General features: G+C 66.7%; 4 protein-coding genes across 6 annotated transcripts; 3 read left to right on the top strand and 1 right to left on the bottom strand.

Moving 5' to 3' along the window:
- Positions 1-123: 123 nt before the first annotated feature.
- Positions 124-5,475, top strand: PATL1 (PAT1 homolog 1, processing body mRNA decay factor). The gene is made up of 17 exons (XM_015301456.4): positions 124-247; positions 670-781; positions 865-1,154; positions 1,773-1,967; positions 2,054-2,155; positions 2,257-2,346; positions 2,429-2,637; positions 2,707-2,790; positions 2,947-3,130; positions 3,313-3,427; positions 3,516-3,613; positions 3,685-3,744; positions 3,836-3,984; positions 4,092-4,251; positions 4,348-4,503; positions 4,580-4,671; positions 4,754-5,475. The coding sequence occupies exons 1-17, from the start codon at positions 233-235 to the stop codon at positions 4,905-4,907; spliced, it is 2,265 nt and encodes a 754-aa protein (XP_015156942.2). The 5' UTR covers positions 124-232; the 3' UTR covers positions 4,908-5,475.
- On the top strand, positions 4,771-11,217 carry OSBP (oxysterol binding protein). 2 transcript variants are annotated; one of them, XM_015301455.4, is made up of 14 exons: positions 4,771-6,197; positions 7,371-7,579; positions 7,648-7,895; positions 7,970-8,168; positions 8,370-8,472; positions 8,548-8,602; positions 8,693-8,824; positions 8,905-9,150; positions 9,225-9,345; positions 9,426-9,529; positions 9,671-9,766; positions 9,861-10,042; positions 10,124-10,344; positions 10,414-11,217. In XM_015301455.4, the coding sequence occupies exons 1-14, from the start codon at positions 5,677-5,679 to the stop codon at positions 10,554-10,556; spliced, it is 2,580 nt and encodes an 859-aa protein (XP_015156941.3). In that variant the 5' UTR covers positions 4,771-5,676; the 3' UTR covers positions 10,557-11,217. The 2 variants fall into 2 exon arrangements, with proteins under 2 accessions (XP_015156941.3, XP_025006949.2); XM_025151181.3 differs by having other exon boundaries at positions 10,124-11,217.
- Positions 11,218-11,609: 392 nt separating this feature from the next.
- Positions 11,610-15,286, bottom strand: CABP4 (calcium binding protein 4). Its single transcript, XM_003641279.6, has 6 exons — positions 13,848-15,286; positions 13,302-13,332; positions 12,556-12,699; positions 12,351-12,460; positions 11,861-12,008; positions 11,610-11,773 (listed from the first exon to the last, which is right to left on the bottom strand). Exons 1-6 carry the CDS (start codon positions 14,088-14,090, stop codon positions 11,745-11,747), a joined length of 705 nt encoding a protein of 234 aa, XP_003641327.2. The 5' UTR covers positions 14,091-15,286; the 3' UTR covers positions 11,610-11,744.
- Positions 15,256-21,637, top strand: CORO1B (coronin, actin binding protein, 1B). 2 transcript variants are annotated; one of them, NM_001389547.2, is made up of 11 exons: positions 15,256-15,403; positions 16,506-16,708; positions 17,882-18,004; positions 18,082-18,211; positions 18,291-18,472; positions 19,214-19,333; positions 19,408-19,512; positions 19,590-19,735; positions 19,827-19,884; positions 20,421-20,711; positions 21,001-21,637. In NM_001389547.2, exons 2-11 carry the CDS (start codon positions 16,508-16,510, stop codon positions 21,124-21,126), a joined length of 1,482 nt encoding a protein of 493 aa, NP_001376476.2. In that variant the 5' UTR covers positions 15,256-15,403; positions 16,506-16,507; the 3' UTR covers positions 21,127-21,637. The 2 variants fall into 2 exon arrangements, with proteins under 2 accessions (NP_001376476.2, XP_025006968.2); XM_025151200.3 differs by lacking the exon at positions 15,256-15,403 and having other exon boundaries at positions 16,365-16,708.
- The last annotated feature ends 128 nt before the right edge of the window (positions 21,638-21,765 follow it).

Here is a 21,765-nt window from a genome sequence, read left to right as displayed (position 1 = left end):
GGCAGGAAAAGGCCGCCTGCCCCTTTAAGAGCCGCCCGCAGTGGGGCGCGGCGAACTTAAAGCCTCCGAGTGGGCGGGACTCCTCCTTTGCGCACGCGCGGCCCGCGGACGGGCGGAGAGGGTGACGTCATGCGCGTGCGCCCGCGGCGGCGCATGCGCGGCGGGGCCGGAGCGGGCCGCGCGGAGCCTGCGGGCGGGGGGCGCCGCCGCCGCCGCCGCCGCCGCCGCCGCCATGTTCCGGTACCCGGTGAGCGGGGGGCGGGGCGGGGGCTGAGGGGGGCGGGGCCGGGTCCCAGGGGTGGGAGCTGGGGCTCGAGCTCGGGCCTCGGAGTTGGGTTTGGGGCCGGGGCCGAGGGTCAGGGCCGGGGGCTCAGGGTTGAGGGTCAGGGCCGGGGCCGTGGGGCCGTGGGTTGGGGCTGTGGGCCCGAGGCCGAGGGTTGGGGTTGGGGCTGGGGCGGGGGCTGGGGCTTGGAGCCGAGGGTCGGGACCGAGGGTTGGGGCTGTAGGCTCAGGGCCGAGGGTCAGCTGTGGGTGCTGAGGGCTGGGGCTGAGGGCTCGGGCCCGGGCTCTGGGCTCGGGGCTGGGGCTGCTGGGCAGGGCCGGGCCTTGGGCTCGGTGGCAGTGCCGGTAGTGGTTGGTGGTACGAACGTGCTGTCTGTGGCACTGCAGTCCCTGGAGGAGTGCCCGCTGGATGAGGAGGAGGACGGCTTCCAGGCGCTGGGCGAGGAGGATGAGGACATTGATCAGTTCAACGATGACACTTTTGGGGCCGGGGCTGTCGGTGAGCTCTTGGTCCCTGTCTCTCGCCCTCACCGCCCGCCCGGTGCTCTCTGCTGCCACGCTCACCCTGCCGTTCCCGTGCAGATGATGACTGGCAGGAGGCCCATGAACGGTTGGCTGAGCTGGAGGAGAAACCCGTGGGCTCCGGGCAGCAGGCCGCGCCGAGCAGTGAGGATGCAGAGCTGCTGGGTGAACCTGAGGATGCGCTGGCAGAGCGGCTGACGCGGCTGGTGATCGAGAGTGAGCTGGAGGACCCTGCCATCATGCGAGCTGTGCACACCCGTGGGTCTGGTGCACAGACCATGGCACTCAACACCAGCATCTGGGATGGCCCCTCTGTGCTGCAGCGCATCCGCACACCACTGCTCAGCCAGGTATGGGCATAATGCTGTCAGCGCTCAACGAAGGGCTGCGGGAATGGGGAAGGGTTGAGCGTTAGGAAAAGGTTCTTCACCAGAAGGTTGTGGGCGTGGAGCAGGCTTCCCAGGGAAGCAGGCACTGCCCCACACTACCAGAGCTCGAGGAGCGTTGGGGCAGTGCTCTCAGACATAGGTTTGGGTTTTGGGTGTTCCTATGTGGGGCCGGGGGTTGGACTCAGAGGTCCTTGTGGGTCCCTCCCAACTTGGGATCTTCCGTGGCTGATGGGCGAGCTGCTCTTGGACATCACTTCTTGTTTCTGCATGCGCTTCCTCTGGGCTGGGTGATGCCACGTGATCCCTGATGGTGTCAGCACTCAGGATTTGGGATCGTCAGTGCCTCGAGCCATAACTGTTTTCGTTGCTGGTTGACAGAGAGTCAGGCTTAATTAAGAGTTAGACGCAGGATCCTTGGGGCTACCTGAGAATCCTGGCTGGGGCGTGGGCATCCCCAGCACTGGGAAGGTGCGATGGGGCGGCTCCTCTGCGCTGTACCACGTCAGTGTCGACGTCCTTGCCACAACGTGCAGCCCTGAGACTTCTTTCCAGGGCCTTTCTCCCCACTTCCACTTGCAGGAGATGCCATCGGTGTCCGTGCTGGACTACGCTCTGCCCCAGAGACCCCCACAGGCTCGGGAGGAGGAGCGGGACCCCTCAGAGCGGGCACTGCCACGCCGCTCATCCTCCCCCATCATCGGGAGCCCCCCTGTGCGAGCAGTCCCCATCGGCACCCCTCCCAAGCAGGCCGCCATGCCCAATTTTAACCAGCAGGTATGGCCCCCCCAGCTCCCGACAGCAGGTGCAGGTCCCTTGGTGAGGAGCCAGCGGTCAGACCACCACTGCTTTCCTTCTCTCAGATCCTGTGTCCGAAGCCTGTCCACATCCGGGCTACCATGCAGCAGCGCTACTCTGCTCCCTACGGCGAGAGGATGTCCCCCAACCAGCTCTGCAACGTACCGGTACCCCCTGCTCCCACCCCCAAGCCCCCCTGGTGCCCCAGCTGCATCATCCCACGTGGGAGGACCATGACCGGGGGCTCCGCTCCTTTATTTTCCCGCAGAACTCTTCCTTGCTGGGCCACCCATTCCCCACCAGTGTCTCTCCCGTTCTCACCCACCTGCAGCGGGCGCAGCTGCTGGGAGGAGCACAGGTAAAGCCCTGGACTCTGTGCTCCCCCAGCCCCACAGCGTTCTGACGGACCCCGCCTGACCCGTGCTCCCTCTGCCCCACAGGCCGGCCGAATTTCTCCCAGCCAGTTCGCTCGAGTCTCAGGCCTCGTTGGGAGCCCACTACCCTCCGTCAATCCCAAGCTGCTGCAGGGCAGAGTGGGGCAGATGATGGCTCCCACTGGCGGCTTTCGTGCCTTCTTCGGGGCTGGCCCCGCTCCGCCCTCACAGCCGCAGCCTCCGCCGGGCCCCGTGCCTCACCTGCAGGGCCTGAGGTAGGCACTGACCCCACCTTGAGGTCTTGTGGCCGCCCCACGGCCCTGTAACCCCTGTGCTCCCCACAGGCCGCAGCCCTTCCGACCGGACACCACCCACCTGCACCCCCAGCACCGCCGGCTCCTGCACCAGCGGCAGCAGCAGAACCGAAAGTGAGCACCGGGCGGGAGGGAGAGCGAGGAGGTGGGCGGTGCCCCGGTGCCGGGTGTTCTGGGGGGCCCGTGCAGCCGGGGCTAGCCTGTGCACCACTCTCTGTCCCTTCCTGTAGCTCCTGTGTGCTCATGGGTGCCCTTCTTGCCTCCTGCCAGCCAGCACCGTGGCCTCAACGGCTCGGTGGGGGACCGAGGGAGCCACCGGGGCAGCCACCAGGAGCAGACGCGCAAGGACCCCTACGCCAACCTCATGCTGCAGCGGGAGAAGGACTGGGTGTCCAAGATCCAGATGATGCAGCTGCAGAGCACCGACCCCTACTTGGATGACTATTACTATCAGGTACTGGGAGAGGGGCGGGGATGGGGCCGGCGGGAGGGAAGAGCTGTCGCCCTCTGCCTTGAGAAAGGGAGGGCTGAGGAGCATCGGAGGAGACGTCGCTGTCTCTGCGCGCACCGGGAAGGAGAAGCAGTGGGGAGAGGGCTTTGCTCCTGGGGTACTGACCTTTCCTGTCCCTGTCCCAGAACTACTTCCAGAAGCTGGAGAAGCTGTCGGCAGCTGAGGAGGACGGTCCCAAGAAGGAGCGCACGAAGCTCATCACCCCTCAGGTGGCAAAGCTGGAGCACACCTACAAGCCAGGTTAGCGCTTCCTTCCCCAGGCCTGTGGGCAGGGAGGGCAGTCCTGCCCCGGGAGCTGGCTCCCTGCATCCCCTGCCCCGTCCTGCAGTGCAGTTCGAGGGCTCGCTCGGGAAGCTGACTGTCTCCAGCGTGAACAACCCCCGGAAGATGATCGACGCGGTGGTGACCTCCCGCGGAGAGGATGACGTGAGTGCCGCCCCTTCCTCCCAGCCCCGGGCCTCGCACCTGCACCCTGACCTGCTCTCTCCCCTGGGCAGGAGACAAAGGAGAAGCAGGTCCGGGACAAGCGGCGCCAGACGCTCGTCACCATTGAGAAGGTGAGTGCTGCGTCCCCGCTCCGTACGGGGCACGGCCTGTGGGTCCCTGACTGTGGGTCTCTGCCCTGTGCGATGGCCGCCTGCCCCGCAGACGTACAGCCTCCTCCTGGACGTGGAGGACTACGAGAGACGCTACCTCCTGAGCTTGGAGGGCGAGCGGCCCGCCCTGATGGGTGAGAGGAAGCAGAAGATCTGCAACATGTACGACAATCTGCGCGGGAGAGCACCGGGGCAGGAAAGGTGAGCGGGGAAGGGGCTGGGGGCTGAAGCGACCTCGCTTTTGCACCTTGGTGTCGCTGCGGGGTGCACCTTCCGTCGCCGCTCTGGCTGACTCATTTCCTTCGCAGGCCGAGCGACGACCACTTCATGCAGATCATGTGCATCCGGAAAGGAAAGCGCCTGGTGGCCCGCATCATCCCCTTCCTGTCCCCCGAGCAGGCGGCCGACCTGCTGTTGGCGACTGCCCGGAACCTGCCCTTCCTCATCAAGAAGGACGCTCAGGATGAGGCGAGCCCCGCAGCGCAGGCTCCCGCAGCTCCCCTTGGGAGAACGGGGTTGGTTGTGGGGCAGCCCCTCATCCCAGCTCCCCGCTTCTCCCCGCAGGTGCTGCCCTGCTTGCTGCGGCCCTTCTCGCACGTCCTGTACCACCTCCCCCTGGGGACGGTCACCAGCCTGGTGCAGCAGCTCACCAACCTACCTCAGAGCGCCGCCGCGCCCGCCACCACCAACCTGCACCTCGCCACCGTGCTCCAAAACAAGGTGGGCGCCCGCGGGGCCGGCATCGCCCCGCCGTGTCCGGGCGGGTCCGCGACGCCCCATCTCCGTGTCCCTGCAGTTCGGCCTGTCCCTGCTGTACCTGGTCCTGAGCCGCGGGGAGGAGCTGCAGAGCACGGACGGCGGCACGGAGCTGATGCAGGACAACCAGTGGTGAGAGCCGGGGCGGCGGGGCCCTCGGCCGAGGGGAGGGAAGAGCCGTGGCCGCGGCCGCTCACACACCCTCTGCCCGCAGGACGGAGCTGATGCTGCTGGCCGCCCGCGAGCTGCTGCGCGTGCCGCCCGCCGCCCTGCCCAAGCCGGTGCCCCCCCCTTCCAACCTGCTCTCCCTCTTCTCCCGCTACGTCGACCAACAGAAGCTCAACCTGCTGCAGACCAAGCTGCAGTGAGCGCCGTGCTCAGCCCCCCGCCGGCACGGCGCCCCGGGGCGGGCACAGCCCACGGCTGCCGGCTCCGTGGCTGCGTCGCGTCGCGCCGCCCACCCGTGGCACTCACAGCCCCGGCGCTGCCGCCCGGTTCCGGCCCGCAGCCCCGAGCGCAGCTCCCGGTGCCGGTTCTGCTGCTGCCTTCTGGTGTCTCCTGCTTCCGGAGCCCGGGTCCGGCCCAGCCCCCCCATGCTGTTTGCACACCCCCTGCCGCCCCCCCGGCCCCTGCGCACCGCAGTTGCTGTTCTCACACACACACACACACACACACACACACACACACACACACACAGCCCCCATAGCCCCACGCCATCCCGTGGACGTCCCTGTATTATTATATATATATTTTATTTTAAAGGTTTTTTTTTTTTTGTGCTTTTTTGGTTTGTTTGGTTTTTTTTTCCCCTTTTTTTTTCTTTTTTTTTTTTTTTTTTTCCCCTTTTCGGTTTTGCCCGGTTTTCGGCTCTGGATCAGGAGAATAAAGTTTCTAACTTTACATTTTTATAGGATGTAAATAAAGACGGATTCTGTACGGCCCCGCCTGGCCTCTGCTTGACCCGCCCCCTGCTGACGTCACGAGCAAAGCCCCGCCCCAGGCGGTGACGTCGGGCCTACGTGGCCACGCCGCGCCCTGGGTTTAAAGGCCGTAGGTCAGCGCCCCGTGGCAGCGCCCTGGAGGCCAATCGGCGTGCGCGCTGCGGGAGGTCCCGCCCCCCGGCCAATAGGCGGCGCGATGAGTCACCGCTCTTCGGCGTCAGCCCCGCGTGGCTCCCCTCCCCGCTTCCCATTGGCTCGCCGCGGCGACGGGCGCGCCGCCGAGCCAACGGGAGCTCGGGACGAGGCTCGCGGCGTCGACCAACCGGAGGGCCGGCGCCGCGCCGCGCTCGCCCCTCCGCCAATCGGCTCCGCGGGGCGGGACGAGCGGCGCTCCTCTCGGCCAATGGGCGGCGGGGCGTGGCGGCTGACGGCGGCGGCCATGGCGGAGGTGCGCGGGGCGGGCGCGGGCCCCGGCGCGGCGCTGCCCGGGCCCATGGCGCTGCCCGCGGCGCCCGGCGCGGCCCCGACGCTGCCCTCCCCGGCGGCGGGAGGCGGAGGCGGCGGCCAAGGGGCGGCTCCGGGCCCGGCGGCGGCTGCGGCGACGGCGGGGAGCGGCGGGGCGGCGCGGGAGGGTTGGCTCTTCAAGTGGACCAACTACATCAAGGGCTACCAGCGGCGGTGGTTCGTGCTCAGCAACGGCCTGCTCAGCTACTACCGGTACGGTGCCCCGCCCCGCCCCGCCCCGCCCCGCCCGCTCCGTAGCTGCGGGGGCCGCGTTCCCCTCCGCGGGTCCCGCCCGGTGCCCCCCCGCCGCCCCCGGGCCGCTCTCCGCGCCCCCCTTCGCTTCCCGGTGTTCGCCGCCGCCCCCTCGGGTGCCCCCGGTACAGCCCCGGTGCAGCCCCGTGCTTCCTCGCTGCCCGCTCAGTGCCCTCCCGTTGCTTGACAGGTTCCCCACTGCTCCTCCCCGGTGCTGCCCGCTGCCTCCTGTTGCCCTTGAGTGCCGCCCTGGCGCCTTCTCAGTGTCTTCTTGCCCCCCCCAGTACCCCTGGCCCTCTCCTGGTCCCCGCTGCTGCCCTCCCAGTGTCTCCTGTTGCCCACTTCCCCCCCCTAACTCCCCAGGTGCCCCTCGCTATCACCCAGTATTCCCTCAGTGTCTGCCCGGTGCCCTCAGTGTCGCTACATCATCTCCGGTGCCTTCTTGGTTGCTGTCAGTCCCCACCCCCCGTGCCTGCTGCTGCCCAGCGGTGCTGCCCCATGGCCCTTGGTACCCCCCTGGTCCCCCCGCTTTCTGCCCAGGTGCCCCCAGGTACCCCCCAGTATTCTCTCGGTGCCTTTGCAGTACCTGCCTACTGATGCCTTGGACCCCCCTGGTGCCTTCCAGTGCCGCTCGGTCCCTCCTGGTACCGCCCTGCTGCACTCTCACCCCCCCTCCCCCCTCCAGTTGCCTGACTGCTCTCTGGTGCTGCTCCACTATGCCTTCAGTACTCACCCAGTGCCTGCCCTGTGCCTCCTTTGGTCTTCCCTATGCTGCCCAGTGCCTCCCAGCGACCCACGGTGCCCCCCTGCCGTTCCCTAGCGCCCACCTGATCCCCTCTAGTTGCTCAGCTGTCCCCAGGTACTCCCTAAGAGCCCACCCTACACCCTCCCTGGTGACCTCTGGTGCTTCTCAGTGCACCCCTGGCGCCCTCCCAGTGCTGCTCTGCTTGTTGCTGCCCCACGTTGTCCCCTGGTGGCCCCCCGGCGCCCACCTGCTTCTTCCCAGTGCTCGCTGGTGCCCTCTCGGTGTCCCCTGGTAACCACCCAGCCCCTCTCTGGCACCCCCCGGTCTCCCCCCTGGTACTCCTTTGGTGCCCACGCAGTGCAGGGGGTGGCAGCTGGCTGTCCCTGCAGCTCCAAGGCGGAGATGCGCCACACGTGCCGCGGCACCATCAACCTGGCCACAGCCAACATCACGGTGGAGGACTCGTGCAACTTCATCATCTCCAACGGCGGGGCGCAGACCTACCACCTGAAGGCCAGCTCCGAGGTGGAGCGGCAGCGCTGGGTCACGGCACTGGAGCTGGCCAAGGCCAAGGCTGTCAAGATGCTGGAGGAGTCAGGTAGTGCCCAAACGATGCCACGGGCACGGCCCGGTCCCGCCCTCCTTAACCCCCCGTCTTGCCACCAGATGACTCCGGCGACGAGTCGGTGTCCCAGACTGACAAGACGGAGCTGCAGAGCACGCTGCGCACGCTGTCCAGCAAGGTGGAGGACCTGAGCACCTGCAACGACCTGATTGCCAAGCATGGCACGGCCCTGCAGCGCTCCCTCAGTGAGCTGGAGAGCCTGCGCCTGCCAGCCGACAGCACCGAGAAGATCAAGCAGGTCAACGAACGCGCCACGCTCTTCCGCATCACCTCCAACGCCATGATCAATGTGAGTGACACCGGGGGACAGCCCCGCTCTGCTCCCTGCCACCGTGGAGCTCATCCCGTCTCACCTCCTCTCAGGCTTGCCGGGATTTCCTGCTGCTGGCCCAGACCCACAGCAAGAAGTGGCAGAAGTCGCTGCAGCACGAGCGGGATCAGCGCATCCGCCTGGAGGAGACGCTGGAGCAGCTGGCCAAGCAGCACAACCACCTGGAGAGGGCGTTCCGTGGTGCCACCGTTCTGCCCGCCGGCTCTGCTGGCAGTGGTGGCTCTGCCAAAGGTATCTGAGCACAGCCTGGGACTGGCTGGGGGGTGGCAGGCTGCTGTGGGGCAGGAGGAGCGCGGAAGCCAAGAGTGCTGCTGGGCATCCCGCTACCGCTGTCCTCTGTCTTCTGTTCCACGCCGTGCCCAAACTCTGCCCGTCCACCGCCCCACAGGGGGCAGCAGGTACACAGCCCCCTCTGTCTTTGTCGCCCCCCAGATCCCTGCTGCTCCGCAAAAGGAGACTTGAGCGACGAGGATGATGACAACGAGTTCTTTGATGCCCCGGAGATCATCACTGTGCCGGAGAGCATGGGCCACAAGTGAGTACGGGGGCTGCCCCCAGGGTGGACAGAGGCAGAGCCGGGCCTAACGCCAACCCCTGCCCCCCCCTCCAGGCGCACCGGCAGCAACATCAGCGGCACCAGCAGCGACATCAGCCTGGATGAGCAGGTAAGAAGTGGTTCACCAGAGCCGAGCTAGCTCTGAGGATGTGGGGGTGAGCGTGGGGGAGTCACAGCGATGCTCATCCCGCTCCCTCAGTATAAGCACCAGGTGGAGGACACCAAGAAGGAGAAGAGAACCCGCATTCCCTACAAGCCCAACTACAGCCTCAACCTGTGGAGCATCATGAAGAACTGCATCGGGAAGGAGCTGTCCAAGATCCCTATGCCGGTGGGCAGGGACGCGTCTGGGGCCCAGCCGATGGGGGCTGCGTGCCCTGGGCCCCCCCTTGACCTTTCACTGCCCTCCAGGTGAACTTCAACGAGCCTCTGTCCATGCTGCAACGCCTGACGGAGGACCTGGAGTACCACGAGCTGCTCGACCGCGCGGCCAAATGCGAGAGCTCGCTGGAGCAGCTCTGCTACGTGGCTGCCTTCACTGTCTCCTCCTACTCCACCACCGTCTTCCGCACCAGCAAACCCTTCAATCCACTCCTGGGGGAGACCTTCGAGCTGGACCGCCTGGAGGAGAACGGTTACCGCTCCCTGTGTGAGCAGGTACCGCCGCCCCGCGCCGCCCGCCCTGGGGCGGGGTGCTGCGAGTGGGTTGAGCGTCCCCTCTGTCCCCACAGGTGAGCCACCACCCGCCGGCTGCCGCACACCACGCCGACTCCAAGCATGGCTGGACGCTGCGCCAGGAGATCAAAATCACCAGCAAGTTCCGGGGGAAGTACCTCTCCATCATGCCTCTGGGTGAGCTGTGGGGCTGAGGGGTGGGACGGGGCTGCACCGTGCCCAGAAAGCAGCGGTGCGATGGCCCTCTCCCCGTTCAGGCACCATCCACTGCGTCTTCCATGCGTCCGGCAACCACTACACGTGGAAAAAGGTCACCACCACCGTGCACAACATCATCGTGGGGAAGCTGTGGATCGACCAGGTGGGGTGCTGGGCTGTCCCCTCGCTCCTCGGTTTACCCTACAGCAGTGGGGGGAGAAGGGGGGGGGGGGGGGGGGGGGGGGGGGGGGGGGGGAAGAGGAGCGGGGCGGAGCTGAGCGCATCTCTGCGGTCTCTGTTGCAGTCGGGTGAGATTGAAATCGTCAACCACAAGACGGGCGATAAGTGCAACCTCAAGTTTGTCCCCTACAGCTACTTCTCCAGGGACGTGGCTAGGAAGGTAGGGAACGGTGCGCCCGGCGGGCTGCCAGCGGGGCGGAGGAGGGGGGGTGGGGGAGCGTAGGGGTCACCCGGGGGGTTCTCTGCCCCATCAGGTCACGGGGGAGGTGATGGACCCTGCGGGGAAGGTGCACTTCCTCCTGCTGGGCACCTGGGACGAGAAGATGGACTGCTACAAGGTGGCAGCGGGCAGCGGCGACAACGGGGCTGAGGGCCGGCAGCGGCCGCACGAAGCGGAGGAGAGCCGCGTGCCGCTGTGGAAGAGGAACCAATTGCCGTGAGTTGGGGGCACGGGGAGGGAGAGGGGGGGCTGGGATAGGGCCCTTCCGCAGGGAGGCTGAGCTCCGTGCGGGTGTAGGAAGTACGCAGAGAACATGTACTACTTCTCGGAGCTGGCGCTGACGCTCAACGCCCCCGAAAGCGGCACGGCGCCCACCGACAGCCGCCGGCGCCCCGACCAGCGCCTGATGGAGAACGGCCGCTGGGACGAGGCCAACGCCGAGAAGCAGCGCCTGGAGGAGAAGCAGCGCCTGGCCCGCAAGCGCCGCGAGGCCGAGGCTGCCCGCGCCACCGAGGACGGTAAGGAGGGAGCGGGGGACCCCCGAGCCCACCCCGACCCCGCGGCGCTGAGCCCCGCTGCGCCCGCAGGCACCCCGTACGACCCCTACAAGCCGCTGTGGTTCGAGCGCAAGAAGGACCCGGTCACCCAGGAGCTGGCGCACGTCTACAGGGGGGGTTACTGGGAGAGCAAGGAGAAGCAGGACTGGAGCGGGTGCCCGGACATTTTCTGAGCTCGCCGTGCTGTCGGCACCCACCCGCCCACCGGGGTTGCCTTAGCCCATAGCCACACTGACCTTGATGCCGGGGTGGGGAGCGGGAGCCAAGCTGGCCCCCCCGGCCCCTGGAGCTCCCCCCCCCTCTGCCCTCATACGTGCACTCGGCCCCGGTGCCCTGGAGCGGGAGCGGCTCCCAGGGAGTGCATCGGGGCGAGCCCGAGGCTGGCCTTGGTCTCTCTCCCCCCACCCCGTTATTTCAGCCCCCTGCCAGGCATTCGGGTTCTCTGGGGGGCCGGGGGCCGGGCTCACTCGCCCCACAGTGGTTATGATGTAGGGAGCTGTGTTGGGGGAGGGGGGCACCCTCTCCGTGCTTGCCCCGGTGCCCCCAGCACGGTGCCTTCCTCCTAGGGCATTTGGGGCGGCGGGGGCATCGCAGCGGGGCAGGGACCCCTCCTCCATTCCCCCACACCCTAAACACTACAGCGGCCTGAGGATGGTGGGGGAGGGGGGAGGGAACTCTGCGGGGCTGAGCTGACCCCGTGGATGGGGGGGAGGGGGGCGCCTGGGGGCAGTGAGTGGGGGCATATGATGCCTTTTTTTTTTCTTATTATTTTTTCCCCCCTCCCCCTCCTTATCTCTAGGAAAACAACTAAATTAAAATCTGTGGATGCCCCAACCACGGTTGTGTGTGTGTGCGCGTGTCGGTTTGGGAGGGTTCCCCCCTGGGGCGCTTTGGGAGCACAGGCACTGTGCCGTGGGGGCCCTTTGGGGTCTGTCACCACCAGGATGGGACCCCTCCAGCCCCAAAAGAGGGGGCGGCCTCTAAGCAGGGGCTCGAACTCCGGACCGTCAGATGAGGAGGTCTAATCCTCTGTTGACTGAGCCACCGGGCAGAGTTTCTGGATGAAGGTGTCACCATGGGGGGAGGCCTCCTCTTTTTCTTCCTCCTCTTCACCTGGAGTCTCCGTTCGGGGTGGCAGTCCCCTGGGCCCCCTTATAGCAGCAACCCCCTCCCCCGCCCCACGTCCCACCTCTCCCCTCCCCCAAGGAGCACCACCACCCTACCAGTCCGAGCAAGCAGCTTTATTGGGGGCCCCCCCTGCCCCGCTGTGTCTCCCGCCGTTAACTCTGAACCCTACTGCTGGCTGGGGCAGTGCTGGGGAGACGAGGCAGCCCTGGGCCCCCTCCTGCCCCACAGCTTCGTTACCGGGAGGACAGCATCATGACGAACTCTGTGGGGCGATGTGGCGGGCGTCGGGCATGGGGACGCATCGCCCCACGCCGTGCCCAAATGGGGGTGAGGGGAAACAGGACCTCACCATCAAAGTCCACGCGGCCGTCCCCGTTGAGGTCCACGTCCTGCAGGATCTCATCAACCTCCTGCGCCTTCAGCTGCTCGCCCAGCAGTGCCGCGATGGCCTGCCGCATCTCTGCGCTGCTGATCTCCCCGTCCCCGTTCACATCGAACTGCAGCACACGCACGTCGTGCCCCTTCCCCACCTCTCCTCATCCCTCAAGCCCTGCTTTCCCTGTGCTCATCGTCCCTGGCACACCAGTGGTGCCTCTCGTGGCCATCGTCCCCTCGTGGTCTTTCCACGTCTGCGCCGTCCCTGTGGTCACCATTCCCCAATGGCCACTGTCCCCTCCCAGCCTTTCCATGCTCCATGGCCAGGGTGTCCCCGTGTCCATGCCACTCGTGTCTCCATGCCCACAGTGTCCCCACGGCCACGGTCCCCCATGGAGTCCCTACGGCCCCGGTGTCCCCATCCCCCTGGTGTCCCCATGGCTGTAGTGTCCCCATAGCCGTACCTCACGGAAGGCGATCTTCAGCTCCCTCACACCCACCATGTGAGCCGTCTCCTCCCGCAGCTTCGGCCCCATCATCTGCACAAAGTCCTCGAAGTCCACGCGGCCACCCACTGTACCAAGGGAAGGCACGGCCTCGGTGCCCCAGCCCCGTCCCCATACCCCCGTGCCACCGCCCCGGCCCTGCAGAGGCCCTCCCTGCACTCACTCCTCATCTTGATGTGCTGGGAGATCTCGATGAGCTCCATCTCGGTGGGCATATATCCCAGCGTGCGCATGCAGGCACCCAAGTCCTTGTAGCTGATGAAGCCATCCTGGTCGGTGTCAAACTCCTTGAAGGCATCCAGCAGCTCTGCTCCGTGCATGGGTGGGCACGGGGACCCATCAGGAATGGGACTGTGGCGCCTCACCCCACGGCACTTTGTCCCACGGGACCCCTTCCCATAGCAGATTGTTCTGTGGCCATATGGCACCGCCTCTCGTGGCACCACGTCCCGTGACAGGTCCCTCCATGGTGCATCCCAACACAACCCGTGGCACTACAGCCCACGATACCCTGTCCTATAGCACCATGCCCAGTGCTAAGTGCCTCCATGGCATATGTACCCATGGTGCAACGTTCCATGGCACAGACCTCCATGGCACCACGTCCCATAGCAGACCCCTCCACGGCACACGTCCCCATGACACCACATCTCATGGCACCACAACACATAGCACCATGTCCCACAGCATCCTGTCCCATGCTGACTCCCTTCACGTCTACGTGTCCCACGGCATCACACCCCTTGGCACCACGTCCCATGGAAGGTCCCTCTATGGCACATGACCCCACGGCCCACCATCCCATGGCCCGTGTCCCGCAGCACTGCGTTCTGTGGCAGGTCCTTCCATGGCACTGATCCCATGGCACCACATGCCCGTGTCCCCCCATGCCCCAACCCCACTGCTCACCGTCCAGCTCCTCCGGTGACAGCTCCCGCTCCTGGGACAGGGCACAGAGGGGTAGTGGTGGTAGAATCAGACCTGGCTCAGCCCCCCCACCCCCCCAAGCAAACCACAGTGTCACCTTTGTTAAGCGTGGGACAAAATTAACTCCCACAGGAGGGATTAGAGGGATTGGAGACAAAGCCCTGCCTGGCCCCTCTGCCCACCGACCCCATCAGCCCCTCTCCCTGCACAGCCCCAGTGCCCCCAGCCCGGGACCTCGGGCCCCCAACAGGGTTCTGCCCCATGGCTCATTGCTGGAGGTTAGGTGTTTCCTGGAGTGACAGGATGGAGATCCCCAAGCCCAGCCCCACTGCTCCCCCCTCCCGGTGAACCCCAATGCACGGCGCCCTCCCCAGCCCCACAGAGGGGGAGCTGAGCCCCCAGACCTCGCCACTCTGCCCAATGGTACCCACTCGGCACCGCGTCCCCTCCATACCTGTTGAACCCAGCCCCATCCCCAGCTTCCCACATCCCCTCCATCCGCTGCCCCCGCCCCCCCAATGCCCCCACCTTGCCAAACACCGTGTTGAGGAATGGTGAGTACGCCTTGGTGCTGGCAGCATGAGGGTCCCCGGCCCCTTTCTTGCTGTTCTTCCTCCCGTGGCCTCCGTGCCGGGATTCAGCGTCGGGGCTGCCTGGGGGGCCACCCGCCTCAGGGGCTTTGGGGGCGCTCTCGCCCACCTCCCCCCGCTTCCCTTTGCCAGAGGCTTCGGTGTTCTTGGGGGCCCCCTTGTCCCCCCGCGAGCGTGGCATGGGGCCGGGGGTTGGTGGTGGTAGCAGGAGCAGGGCCGGGGGTCAGCCAGCCCTTAAGAAGGAGGCCAGGAAATCCTCTTACCTGCCCCCCCCCCCCTTCCCTGGGGAGGGCAAAGCCAATTAGTAGTGATTACCATGGCAGGAAACGAGCCACCCACTGCGCCCTCACACACGGGCTGCCCACCTCCCCACACTCATACCAAGCCAACTCCAGCACCCCAAGGCTACCACCTGTGCCTCCATCCCAGACACCTGTTGGTAACCATTCTCACGTCCCCACGTCCCCACATCCCCACATCCAGCCCCCCACGCATCTCCTGGCTGCAGCAGGGACAGCATGACAGTGAGCAGCAGCACCTGTCCCCTCCCCAGCCCCCGTGTCCCCATGGTCACATCGCCCCAGCTCAGCAGATGTGGGCAGGAAGACGGTGCCTGGCATGGGGATGCCCCCATGGGGACACCGTGGCACTGTTCCCAACACGGCCACCCCAGGAGGTTCCATCTGCCCAGAGACACCCAGCCTTGGTGCTGTGACCCCACAGGAGCCACCCTATAGAACCAGCACACGGGGAGTAGGGATCCCGGTGGGGAGATGAGCAACTGTCCCCATAAGAGATGGCAGAGCCGCTTCCTCCCTGCTTGGAAGCAGCTTCCTGTCCCCCCCCGGGAAAATAGACCAGGGGTCTCACCACCAGGGAGGAGCCCCTCCCACCCATCCCCACATATAGGGCAGCCCAGGAGCTCCCCAGCACAAGCCCACACCCACGCTGCTCTTACAGTAGGCCATATGCTATTTATCGGCCCGGACTATGGGGCAGGGATGAGATGGGGCGCACGAGCGGGATGCCACGTGGCATAAAAGAGAGGGGATGATGCTGTGGGGTAGAGTGGGGAAACAGAGGCAAGAGGGGGGCCAGGCGTGATGGAGGGGGGGAGTGGGACAGTGGGCTGGGGAGCAATGGGGCGGGCTCCGAACGGATGCAAACTACGGGCTGCCGCTGCGCCATTGGACTCCACGTGCGCCGCCGCGACCACGCCCCCGACGTGGCCACGCCCCTCTCCCGCGACCACGCCCCCTCGTATGACCACGCCCCCTGGCACGATAACACCGTCAGCCCGGCCCCGCCCCCTTCCCGTGGCCCCGCCCCCGAGCGCTCCGTGCCGCAGTGCGCAGGCGCGGCGCCCCGCTCACTTCCTGTCCCCCCCGCCCGCTCCCGGCTCAGCGCCGCTCCGTGCCGCCGCCCCGCCTCCTGACCGCCGGCTCCGGCCCCGGTCCCGGTACCGGCACCGGAACCGGCCAGGCCCGGCCGCCGGTGAGTGCGGGGCGGGCGGCTCCGGGGTCTCCCCCGCGCCGTCCCCATCCCCGCGCCGCTCCCCCCGTCCCTTCTCCCGTCCGTGTCCCCATAACGGAGGGACGATCCCGGCCCCGTCCGTGTCCCCATCGGGGCGATCCCCGTCCCTGTGAGGACCGTCCCCTTCCCCGTCCCCAGCGGAGCAATCCCCGGCCCCATCCTGGGAAGGACGGTCCTGACCCCGTCCGTGTCCCCATCCCTGTCCCCAGCCCTGACCCCATCCCTGTCCCCACCCCTGTCCCCAGCGGGGCTCTCGCCGTCCCAGTAACCGTTCCTATCCCCGTCGCAGCCATCCCCATCCCCATCCGCAAAGGACAACGCTGTCCCTGTAGGGCCCGACCCTCTCCCCCTCTCCATCCCCGTCCCCATCCCTATTATGGGAAGAACCAGCCTGTTGCCACAGGAGCAATCCCTGTCCCCATCCGTGCTCCCACAGAGCTGATGCTTATCCCCATCCCTGCCCTCATCCACAAAGGACGGTCCCGTCCCTACAAAGCCATCCCTTTTCCCCATCCTTGTCCCCAAAGTAGCCATTTCTGCCCTCATCTCCATCCTTGTCCTTCTCCCCATCCTGAGAAGAATAGCGCCGTCCCCATAGGAAAACTCCATCCCGTCCTTCTCCCCATCCTGGGAAGAACAACCCCGTCCCCATCCCCGTCCCCATCCCTCTCCTGGGAGGAATGACCCTATCCCTACAGAGCCTATCCTCATCCCCATCTCTGCCCCCGTAGGGGTGACCCCCACCCGAGAAGAACGACCCAATCCCCGGAGGAGCGCTTCCCATCCCAGTCGCCGTCCCCCTCCCTCCCTGTGCCCAATCCCTGCCCCACACCCACACCCACACCCCACGCCCAGGCAGGGCAGGGTTTGTTTGCCCAGCGCTGGTTTCCCGCTCGTGCAGGGAGGGGCAGCGGCGCCCTTTACCCGGGGCGGGCGATGGGGCTGAGCCCCCCGCTCAGTGCCGCCTGCTGGGCGACCCGTCCTGGGGCTGCTGCTTCGGAGGGGTGTTTTGGGGTCCCCATCCCCCCCCCCCCCGGTGACGTGGGGCCGGGGTTCGCCCCAGCCATGTCGTTCCGTAAGGTGGTGCGGCAGAGCAAATTCCGGCACGTCTTTGGGCAGCCGGTGAAGACGGAGCAGTGCTACGATGACATCCGCGTGTCCCGCGTCACCTGGGACAGCACCTTCTGCGCCGTCAACCCCTCCTTCGTGGCCATCATCGTGGAGGCCAGCGGCGGCGGAGCCTTCCTGGTGCTGCCCCTGCACAAGGTGGGCTGGGGATGGGGATGGGACGGGGGTGGGTTGGGTTGGGAATGGCCGTGGATGGAGATGGGTGTGGGGATGGGGATGGCTTGGGATTGGGATGGCGGTGGCGATGGGGTGGGGATGGGGACAGCATGGGAATGGGAATGGTTGGGGATGAGATGGGGATAGGATGGGATAGGATGGGGATGGCTTGGGATGGGGATGGCTTGGGATGGGGCTGGGGCTGGGTATGGCTTGGGTTGGGGATGGAATGGGGATGGGGATGGGTGAAAATGGATGGGTATGGGATGGGATACGGATAGGCATGGGATGGCATGGGGATGGGGAAGGCTTGGGATGGGGCTAGGGATGGCAATGGGGGTGAGATGGGGACAGGATGGGAACGGGAATGTCTTGGGAGTGGGATGGGGATGGGATGGGATAGGATGGGGATGGCTTGGGATGGGCTTGGGGATGGGGAAGGCTGGGGAAGGCTTGGGATGGGGCTGGGGCTGGGTATGGCTTGGGTGGGGATGGAATGGGGCTGGGGATGGGTGTGGCTTGGGCTGGGGATGGAATGGGGATGGGGATGGGTGGAAATGGAATGGGATGGGTTGCGATGGGATAGGGATAGGAATGCAATGGGATGGGGAAGGCTTGGGATGGGGCCGGGGGTGGTGATGGAGATGAGATGGGGACAAGATGGGAATAGAATGGCTTGGGAATGGGATGGGATGGGATGGGGATGGGATGGGATAGGATGGGGGTGGCTTGGGATTTGGATGGGAAAGGATGCGGGTGGCTTGGGATGGGGTTGGGGATGAGGAAGGCTTGGGCTGGGGCTGGGGCTTGGGATGCCTTGGGTTGGAGATGGGATGGGGATGGATGGAAATGGATGGGGATGGGGTGGGATAGGGATAGGAATGGAATGGGATGGGGAAGGCTTGGGATGGGGCTGGGGCTGGGGATGGGATGGGGACGGGATGGGAACAAGGATGGAATGGAGATGGGGATGGGATGGATGGGAATGGGATGGGATGGGATGGGATGGGATGGGATGGGAAGGGGCTGGGTTGAGATGGAGATGGGGCTGCATGGAGATGGGGCTGGGGCTGTGTTGAGGTTGATTGAGATGGGGATGTGAGGCTCAGATGGAACAAGGATTGACCACCCCTCACGCTGTCCCTGCATCCCCAGACCGGCCGCATCGATAAGTCGTACCCCACCGTGTGTGGGCACACAGGCCCTGTGCTAGACATCGAGTGGTGCCCGCACAACGACCACGTCATTGCCAGCGGCTCCGAGGACTGCACCGTCATGGTGAGGGCTGGATGGCAAAGGGGACACTGGGGTGGCGCGGCACAGAGGACACCTTCTCGCTGTTCCCTCCCCCACAGGTGTGGCAGGTGCCCGAGGGGGGCCTCGTGCAGCCGCTCACGGAGCCGGTGGTGGTGCTGGAGGGGCACTCGAAGCGCGTGGGCATCATCGCCTGGCACCCCAGCACCCGCAACGTGCTGCTCAGTGCAGGTATGGGGACAGTGCGGGGGGGGCACGGGGCGCTGGGTGATGCTGGGACGGGTGGGCGAGCCGCGTCCGCGCCGTGCAGGCTGTGACAACGTGGTGCTGATCTGGAACGTGGGCACGGGAGAGGAGCTGTACCGCCTGGAGGGGATGCACCCCGACCTCATCTACAGCGTGAGCTGGAGCCGCGATGGGAGCCGTTTCTGCACCGCCTGCAAGGACAAGAGCGTGCGCGTCATCGACCCCCGCCGCGGCACTGTGCTGCTGGTGAGTGAGACAGCGGAGTGGCAGCATCCCCGTGTGCCACGGGTGCTTCCCATCCCTTGTCCCCGGGCGCTCCCTGCAGCCCTTGGATGCTTGCAGTTCCTTGTCCCCGGGTGTTCACTGGTACTCCTCACCATAGTCATAGAATGGCCTGGGTTGAAAAGGCCCACAGTGCTCATCCAGTTCCAACCCCCTGCTGTGTGCAGGGCCGCCAACCAGCAGCCCAGGCTGCCCAGAGCCACATCCAGCCTGGCCTGGAACGCCTGCAGGGATGGGGCATCCACAGCCTCCTTGGGCAGCCTGGTCCAGTGTGTCATCATCCTTTGAGCGTCCCCATCCCTCGTCCCTAATGTACTTCTCATATCCCCCTGCCACCCTGCGTCCCTTAGATGCCCCCATCCCTTGTCCCCAGAGTGCTTTCCCTATTTCCCCCGTACCCTGCACCCTGGGATGTCCCTGCCCCTTGTCCCCCAGGCACACCACGTCCCTCCCGTATCCTTTGCGTGCCCCCAGTTCCTTGGCCTCACTTGTTCCCTGATGCTCCCCATTGCCTTGCATTCCCGAGGTGCCCCCACCCCTCGTCCCCAGGGCACTTCCCATCCCTCCCCGGCATCCCGCATCCCGGGTTGTCCCCATCCCTCGTTCTCAGCGCACTTTCCCTATCCCTCGTGAACCGTGGCTGCCCTCACGCTGCGTCCCACCTGTCTCATGCCGCTGCCCTCATCCCGTGTCCCCACCCTGCAGGAGAAAGAGAGGGCACACGAGGGTGCACGCCCCATGCGTGCCATCTTCCTGGCTGACGGCAAGATCTTCACCACCGGCTTCAGCCGCATGAGCGAGCGGCAGCTGGCGCTGTGGGACACGGTGAGGGGCTGCGGGGGTCCCTCGGGGGGCTGCGTGGGGGGGCTGCAGCACGGGGCTGATGCTCTGCTCCCCAGGAGAACCTGGAGGAGCCCATGGGTCTGCAGGAGCTGGACTCTAGCAACGGGGCCCTGCTGCCCTTCTATGACCCTGACACCAACGTGGTCTACGTCTGTGGCAAAGTATGACCCCGCACGCCCCCTTCCCGTGCCCCCCCCCCCCCTTCCCCACCCACCCCGTGCTCACCAGCTGCCTGTAGGGCGACTCGAGCATCCGCTACTTCGAGATCACGGAGGAGCCGCCCTACATCCACTTCCTCAACACGTTCACCAGCAAAGAGCCGCAGCGCGGCATGGGCTGGATGCCCAAGCGTGGGCTGGACGTCAGCAAGTGTGAGATAGCCAGGTGAGGCTGAGGGGTGCCGGGGGGTTCCCGTGTCCTCCCCGTTGTCCCCACGTTCCCCCCTGTAACGACCCCTTTCGCCCTGCCTCGTCAGGTTCTACAAGCTGCATGAGCGCAAGTGTGAGCCCATCATCATGACGGTGCCAAGGAAGGTGAGTGGGGACTGCTGGGGGGGGGGGGGTTGGGTTGAGGGGGGCCCTGGGAATGGAGATCCCAAGGGGTGATAGGTGGGTAAGCGTGGGGGGAGAAGGGCTTGGGTTGTGCTTGGCGGCTGGGCGGGGGTCCCTGGGCAGTACGCAGTGGTTGAGGTGGGGTCTCCAGGTGGACTGCGTGGGGGTGCCAGGGCAGGGCGTAGCAACTGGGGGCTCTTGGGGATCCCTAGGGGGAGCGGGTGGGGGTCTCCGTGCAGGGGCTTCTGCACTGTGGCCAGGTGGGGGACCCACGGCAGGCGGCTGGGGGTTCCAGAGCAGGGCACGGTAACTGGGGAGAGACCTCGGGGGCCGGTTGGGGGCCCCCGTTCGGGCCGGGCGGGGGTCTCCACGCAGGTCGCGGCAGATGGGGAGGTCCCCGGGTGGAAGTCCCCACAGGGGCGCTGGGTGGGGGTTCCCCACCTGGCTGGGCGGAGCTCCCTGGGCAGGACAGGTCCCCACGCAGGGGTCCCCTGGGTGACGCCGCTTGCGGGGTGCAGTCGGACCTGTTCCAGGACGACCTGTACCCCGACACGGCGGGCCCCGACCCGGCTCTGGAGGCGGAGGAATGGGTGGCGGGGCAGACGGCGGGGCCGCTGCTGGTGTCCCTGCGCCAGGCCTACGTCCCCAGCAAGCAGAGGGAGCTGAAGGTGAACCGCCACTCCCTGCTGCACGACGGCCGCTCCGCCCCCACCGCCACCGCCACCGCCAGCGCCGCGCCGGCGCCCACCGCCCCCAGCTCCCGTCTCAGCGCACCCCCGGCCCTGAGCACCGGGACCGGCAGCCCCGCGGTGAGTGTTGGGGGCGTGGCCTCGGGGGGGCGTGGCCTGCGAGGGACGCGCTATTGAAGTGGGCGTGGTCGTTGGGTGGGCTGGGCGTGGCTTTGAGCAGCACTGCTGTAGAGGGGGGCGTGGTCTTATGTGGGTGGGCGTGGTCGTTGGGCGGGTGGGCGTGGCTTTTGATCAGCGCGATCGTTGAGGGGGCGTGGTCTTTGAGACACGTGACCTGCCGAGTAGGCGTGGCCTTGGGTGGGGTGGGCGGGGCCCCGGTGACGGCGCTGATTGCGTGCCCGGTTCGCAGGCGGGCGGGCGGCTGGACGAGGTGCTGCAGGAGGTGGCGGCGCTGCGAGCCCTCGTGGCGGAGCAGGGCCAGCGCATCGCCCGCCTGGAGGAGCAGCTCAGCCGCCTGGAGAACGGACACGTCTAGGGGCAACCCGGCCCCCCCACCCAGTGACTGCGTGGGGGCTGCCCCCCCCCCCCCCCCGCAACCGGGGACCACACCTCCGTCCCCTGAGCCCTCCTCCCGTCCTCCCTTGGGGTTATATCTGTCCCCCAGGGCTCGTGTCCGCCCCCCACTCAGGGTCCTGTCCCCCCCCGCTTGGTGCCCCTCGTTCCATCTCCCCAGCCCCCCCCCCCCCCCCCTCCCACCCCCGGCAGCTCCCCCTCCCCCCTACTGCCTTACTGGGTGCTGCCCACCTGTGGATCGTGGACCACTTTGCCCCCTGCCGCCCCGCGGTGGCCCGCAAGGGTTATTAGGGAGGTCCTTGGGATCAAACACTAAAGCCCCCCGCCCCCTCCCCCCGTGCCCCCAGGGTTGGGTAGGGTCATCTCCCTTTACCACGTGACACAGCCACGGGATCCCCTTCCCCTTTGCCCTCCCTCCAGGGCAGGGTCCAAATCTATATTTTCACTCCAAATAAAAGCTCTTTATAATAAAAGTGCTGGGTGAGGCCGGGGGTGTGAGGGCAACCGGGGCTTTGCTGTGGGGCATGGGGGGGAGAGGGGGGCTGTGCACGTCCCCTGCCCACGGTGGGGATGGAAGAAGGAGCAGCAGCTCCAGCTGGGG

The sequence above is a fragment of the Gallus gallus genome, chromosome 5 (assembly GCF_016699485.2).
Source record: "Gallus gallus isolate bGalGal1 chromosome 5, bGalGal1.mat.broiler.GRCg7b, whole genome shotgun sequence".
Classification (NCBI taxonomy): Eukaryota; Metazoa; Chordata; class Aves; order Galliformes; family Phasianidae; genus Gallus; species Gallus gallus.
The sequence above is the reverse complement of the archived record's forward strand: the minus strand, read 5'-3'. Positions and strand labels throughout refer to the sequence as shown.

Coding starts and splice junctions, on each gene's coding strand:
- CORO1B (XM_025151200.3), top strand. CDS start 16,379: ATGGGGCTGAGCCCCCCGCTCAGTGCCGCCTGCTGGGCGACCCGTCCT. Junction 16,709..17,881: donor TGGTGCTGCCCCTGCACAAG/GTGGGCTGGGGA, acceptor CTGCATCCCCAG/ACCGGCCGCATCGATAAGTC. Junction 18,005..18,081: donor CCGAGGACTGCACCGTCATG/GTGAGGGCTGGA, acceptor CCTCCCCCACAG/GTGTGGCAGGTGCCCGAGGG.
- OSBP (XM_025151181.3), top strand. CDS start 5,677: ATGAGTCACCGCTCTTCGGCGTCAGCCCCGCGTGGCTCCCCTCCCCGC. Junction 7,896..7,969: donor CCTCCAACGCCATGATCAAT/GTGAGTGACACC, acceptor ACCTCCTCTCAG/GCTTGCCGGGATTTCCTGCT. Junction 8,603..8,692: donor ACATCAGCCTGGATGAGCAG/GTAAGAAGTGGT, acceptor CCGCTCCCTCAG/TATAAGCACCAGGTGGAGGA.
- PATL1 (XM_015301456.4), top strand. Junction 782..864: donor TTTTGGGGCCGGGGCTGTCG/GTGAGCTCTTGG, acceptor GTTCCCGTGCAG/ATGATGACTGGCAGGAGGCC. Junction 1,968..2,053: donor TGCCCAATTTTAACCAGCAG/GTATGGCCCCCC, acceptor TCCTTCTCTCAG/ATCCTGTGTCCGAAGCCTGT.
- CABP4 (XM_003641279.6), bottom strand. CDS start 14,090: ATGCCACGCTCGCGGGGGGACAAGGGGGCCCCCAAGAACACCGAAGCC. Junction 13,333..13,847: donor TCAACACGGTGTTTGGCAAG/GTGGGGGCATTG, acceptor GCCCTGTCCCAG/GAGCGGGAGCTGTCACCGGA. Junction 12,700..13,301: donor GTCACCGGAGGAGCTGGACG/GTGAGCAGTGGG, acceptor TGCACGGAGCAG/AGCTGCTGGATGCCTTCAAG.